This window comes from Marmota flaviventris, chromosome 3, assembly GCF_047511675.1.
Source record: "Marmota flaviventris isolate mMarFla1 chromosome 3, mMarFla1.hap1, whole genome shotgun sequence".
Taxonomy (NCBI): Eukaryota; Metazoa; Chordata; class Mammalia; order Rodentia; family Sciuridae; genus Marmota; species Marmota flaviventris.
Window position 1 is genome coordinate 49,079,412 of NC_092500.1, and position 5,700 is coordinate 49,085,111.

General features: G+C 38.2%; 1 protein-coding gene across 1 annotated transcript; it reads left to right on the plus strand.

The window, feature by feature from the left end:
* The first annotated feature begins 306 nt into the window (after positions 1 to 306).
* Il22 (interleukin 22) lies at positions 307 to 4,974 on the plus strand. The gene is made up of 5 exons (XM_027952998.2): positions 307 to 492; positions 1,067 to 1,132; positions 1,244 to 1,387; positions 2,312 to 2,377; positions 4,897 to 4,974. Exons 1-5 carry the CDS (start codon positions 307 to 309, stop codon positions 4,972 to 4,974), a joined length of 540 nt encoding a protein of 179 aa, XP_027808799.1.
* The last annotated feature ends 726 nt before the right edge of the window (positions 4,975 to 5,700 follow it).

The following is a 5,700-nucleotide window of genomic DNA, read 5'->3' on the forward strand; positions in this document are numbered from 1 at the left end:
GTGGGCTCCTATAGTGGTTAGGTAGTTCTCAGAAGACAGAGCTGGAAATTAGATAATTGCTGATGTCATACTTTTCACAATCAAAAAAAAAAAAAAAAATGATGTCCAGGGGCTATAAAAGCAATAGCTTCTACCTGTTCCATCATAAGCAGAATCTCCGAAACAGGTAAGTGTTTCAGCAAGCTGATACAATTGGTCTGTTAGGTGTGATACTTCTGGACTAATTTGTTTCCCTCATGCTGTCTTTGCCTCCTCTTCGCCTCACACCAGGTTCTCCTTTCCTAGTCGCTACTCAAGTTATCAGCAATGGCTGCCCTGCAGAAATCTGTGAGCTCTTCCCTTGTGGGGACCTTGGCTGCCAGCTGCCTCCTTCTCATTGCTTTGGCAGTGCAGGGCGGAGCAGCGGTGCCCATCAATGACCACTGTGGGCTCCACAAGTCCAGCTTCCAGGGGCCGTTCATCATCAACCGCACCTTCCTACTGGCTGAGGAGGTACTCATCTCAACCTTGCTGTCTTTCTCATCGTATCTCCTTGGGACCCAAATAGTTCTTAAAGTTTCCCTTTTTTAGTATTTATTTATTTCTTTCTTTTAATTTCTCTTCCCCTCATATTTTTATTGGAGCATTATGATTATGCACAATAGTGGGATTCATGGTTACATATATTCAGGCATACACCCAATATGACCACGTCATTATTCCACATCGTTCTGAACATTTTATTTGAGCATTTCTGAGATCTTTAGGAATTCATCATTTATCCCTATAGATAACCTTGTATGTCTCTTTGGAGACTATTTGAAGATTTAATTTTTACCAGAACTCCTTCCTTCCATTTTGGCCTTAGGATACATACTTTGAGTTTTATCCAAGGAGGAGTTGCTTTGTAGCCCATCTGATTATTAAGTTTTTCCTTTACTCCTTTGTGCATTATTCAAAGCTCATGTATACATCTATCTTCAGTTTTTATATATGCTCTGGGGATAGGGCAAGGTGTACATCTCCACTTACAGACCTTTTTTGTATATCTTCCATGTCCCGACACTCAGTCTTTCTTCTCTTCCAGGCCAGCTTTGCAGATAACAACACAGACGTCCGTCTCATTGATGACAGACTCTACCAAGGAGTCAGTGTAAGTTATGGTTATGATGAGCAGAGTCTGGGGCCCATTGGTGGTTAGCTGGTGGATGGGTCTTCTGGTTGCCTCCTCACATGATCCCTACTGTGTCTTTTCCACCTGCAGATGAAAGAGCGCTGCTATGTGATGAAGCAAGTGCTGAACTTCACCCTGGAAGAAGTGCTGCTCCCCAACTCAGACAGAGCCCTCCCCTACCTTCAAGATGTGGTGTCCTTCCTGAAAGGTCTCAACAACAATCTCAGACTCTGTGTAAGTCCCTGCCTTAGCTTACCTCCACCTACTCCTGGCCACCTCCTTCCCTCCTTCTACCACTGAGAGCCTGCTCCCCACCAGCCCTCTCTCCTTCCTGATCCCTGGGCTTACTGCCTCGGCACCATGGTCATCAGGAATCATTTGGAATTGCAGAGGGTTAGCTTTTGCTTTAATTGAGTCACATTTTTAGTTTACAGTGGTGCTTGGAATCTGGTAGTAAAGTGTATAGAAGCCTCATTTGTTTTTCTGTGGAAAGAAAACAACTCAGATTATATGTGGTGAGAAAGATGTTGGGAGGTGGAAGAAAAACACCTATATGTGGAAATAGATCCACTGAGTACAAGTTACTAGATGGAGGGAATGGGAAGAGAGAAAGTGGGAAGAGAAAGAGGGACCTGGGAAGCCTTAATTGTGGTGGGTAAGCAAGGGCTGCTCCCTTCTTGATATCATGACAAAATCAGAAGTGTGAGAACTTGATGCAAATTTAAAACTATGAGACATGTTGGAGAGGAGTGGGCAGAGCGAAAGGTATCTGCTGTTAAGTGAGGAGTTCCTACTGTTCACATAAGATGTTTCATATGTTGTTCTGAGCACACAGTTTTGATGAGGTGCAGTTAAAGTTTGATTCCTGTCAGAATTGGCATAAACCACTCCATTTTTTCCACAAACTTAAACCCCCAAAGGATTTCCTGACAATGAAAAGAGGTCCTCTGTAAGGGAAGTGTCTGGATTTTGGTGTCCAAGACAATTCAAGAGCTCATAAAATCTAGGTCACTGGTGAAATCTAGGTCATTGTGGGTAAAATTACCCAGAGCTTCCATTCCAGGTGAATTAATTGTCACATGGCTTGGAAGGGCATTGAGGTTCGTAAAGCTTCCGCAAAACAAAGATAAAATATTTACTCTTGGTTTCATTTTGTAGCATATCAAGGGTGACGACCGGCATATCCAGAAGAACGTGCAAAACCTGAAGGACACAGTGGAAAAGGTATTATTGATAAATATTCATACTAAGTCATTTAATAGGAGAGATAAATGTTGTTTTTCTTCTTTCCCTCCTTGTGATATTTTACTCGATATTCCTATGATCAAGTTGATAACTTAGGTGCATGAGTATATAGATACATGTCTGCATCTATAAATCAATTTCCAAATTTTTCAAATCATGAAGCTTATCAGGGAAGCAAATTATGAAACCAATCAGGGAACTTAGGTCAGATAGTCTTATGGCCAGTGGCAGAACCAAGTTGGAATGCAGGTATCCTTATTCTGCTCTCAGGTCAGCACCTATTCAGCAGCCATAGGTACTAGTTTTAGTATTATTCTGTTAGAGTCCTATTGACTCACAATATGAAGGATTGCTTTCTGTAACCCAGAAAAGTGTCAAAATTTATTTGAAGTGATTTTTGTAAGCCATTGATTTGATGCTGTGACACTTGGGAAAAAATCAACCTAGAACAATAACAAAATTACATCTAGGATGGAGTTCAGGGATCATTGAAAATTATGTTTAATTATCATAATACTGTGTCCAATCACTGTTGATGGTTTCAAATAGAGTGAGAATATTAGTCATGGATCTATTATAATGAAATGGAAGTGTTCATTTCCTTAACAAACCCCTATTAAGTATCTGTCTACTGTGAGTTAGTGTATATTTCTATGGTAAATAATTATGTGGCCTATTTGAGGAACAATAGTGGAAGGCTCAGACTAGCAAATATGACTCAGCCCCAAACCAGAGGAATGATTGGTGGCAGTGAAAGTGAATGCTTTTTGCAAGCAGGTGTACCTGAATACTCAGACACAGGAAGGCTCTAGTTGATGAAATTTTCAGTAACTCACTTAGCCTCAATTCCCCCCTTTTCTATCATAATTATTTTTTAGAAGAAATTTCTTCCTAAGCATAATTTATCAAGCATGACTGTTTGCATTCCTTTGATTACTGAAAGCTTTGTAGTTTTTCGCTGTGAAGCTGGAATCTCTTGTTATAGAGCTGTTACCTAGACTTGTAGGGCTGAATGTTAGCATGCCACAGAGAACACGTGCTTTGTGATTCTCATTTTTAAAACCCCTGATGTCAGATTGCTTTGTGGTCTTTAGAAAAGTGAGGTGTGTGTGAGAGAGAAATCACATGGGAGGTGAGATCTGTATAAGAAAACAAAGGATTTTTTGAAATCCTTTAATCCATGTGGGGAGAACCAACTTTCATTTTTACAATGGGTTGCCATGTGGAAAAGTGATGATGCTTTTTTCTCCCTGTAGCTTCAGAAAGCACATAGGCAAGAGAGAAAATGTTATTTAGAGAGAGTTCAACAGGAGGAAAAACTGATCAGAGCTATCTGAAATGGGAGGGCAGTCGTGAGTGGAGGGGAAAGCAGAGAGCGGACCGTGGTAGCACAAAGGGCAGACAGCAGGTCAAGATAAGCCACGAAATTCTTAATGGTCTTGGTTGGGAGTCTTTGAGATATAAAAAAGTATTATGTCAAACAAAATATGGAAAACTAGCAGGGGGTAAGAAATCAGGAAGATAAAGGAGAACAAAGTATAGAAGACCATGATGACAAGATTTTTCTTCAAATAATCTGGAACAAATTTAAATTTCAGAGGAGGAGGCTTTGGACTTGAACTTGGATTTTCTTTCCCATTGAGCTTGAAAGCCTCATCTGTCTTCTACTTGAAATGATGTTAACATCTATATATCTGGCTTTTTATTTATTAAGGCAATTGGAAATAATATAATTGATATTTTCCCCACGTAAATGAAAATCTGATTTTTTCCAAAAAGATATTTTTTTAAAGATGGACACAATATCTTTACTTTATTTATATTATTTATTTTTATGTGGTGTTGAGGATCGAACTCAGTGCCTCACATGTGCTGAATTATGACCCCTTTTGTCAAGAAGAGGGAACAGAAAGCCCAAGTGCTTGTTGGTACACATGTGGTTTTGATTCGAGGCTGTTTGAGCTGAGTTGTAACTGATTGCTCACAGAGAGTTGGAGGCCATGTGGCAGGCAGGTCAAGCCATGATGGACAGAACTCGGGTTCCTAGATCCCACTGTGGCTTCAATGTGCTTAGTCTGGTTAGGAGCCATACAGCCCTCTGCCCAGCATTCCCTGACCCTCATTAGCATTTTAATTTATTTATTTTTAATTGACAAATAATTGTTGTGTAACTTATGAGTTACAATGTGATATTTTGATCTACCTGTATATTGTAAAAGATTCAATCAAACTAATTACCATATCCATCAATAGTTTCATTAGGGGGACATGAATGAGATGGTTAGCTATTGGTGCCTTCTCAGTTCAGATAGCCATCATTTTAAGGTCTTTGGCTAATCATATTATACTCAGGCTAAAAGGTTAATATTATCATTTTCAAAAGGCTAAATCCTGGTTTCTGTTTCTAGCAATCTAATCACTCTATATGCCTTTAACTAGTTCCTCTTTAGGAAACATGGCAAAAATGCTTAAATACATTTGTGTTCTTATTTTCACAGCTTGGAGAGAGCGGAGTGATCAAAGTAATTGGAGAACTGAATTTGCTATTTTTCTATTTGAAAAATGCCTGCGTCTGATGGAGTAAAATTGGAAAATGAATAGCTTGCCTGCTAAAAATAACAATAAGATTTCTAAAGGAACTTTTTTACTAAAAGGAAAATGGGAAGCCAAATTCTACCATTGTTGGTGAATTCCACATGAAACCCTACTTAGCTCAAAAGAAATATCAACCATTTTTTTTTTGTCAGAAGACCAGAGGTAGACCTTGCACGCATACAGATTTATTTGATAACGTTTTGTTATAACTGGTGTTTTATACAAGAGAAAAAAAATTTAATTAATTGTCTATTTCCAAAAAAAGATTTCTTCTCATTCCTTTAGAAAAAATTCTAAATAATTGCATTTCCATAATCAATACTTTATATTTATAAATTTATTTATTATTATAAGAATGCATTTTATTTATGCCATTTTATTAATATGGATTTATTTATAGAAACTTTATTTGAAATGTTACTGAGTATATAAGGCTAATATTCATATTTATGACAGTAATTATGGAGCTATAATATGTTTGACTTCAATAAACACACGGGTATTATAAGTGTTGTGGCTTTGTGATTTTTCTCTTTTAATACCACCAATATCATCATGATCTCCATCATCTGATTATTCTCATGACTTTATCCTTGACTCAAATAATGACCAATATTATACTGCTAAAATTTGGATCTGGAGTGTCTCTGAAAGACCACTGTATTAAAGACTTAGTCCCAGGAGAGTGCTATTGGGAGGTGGTAGAA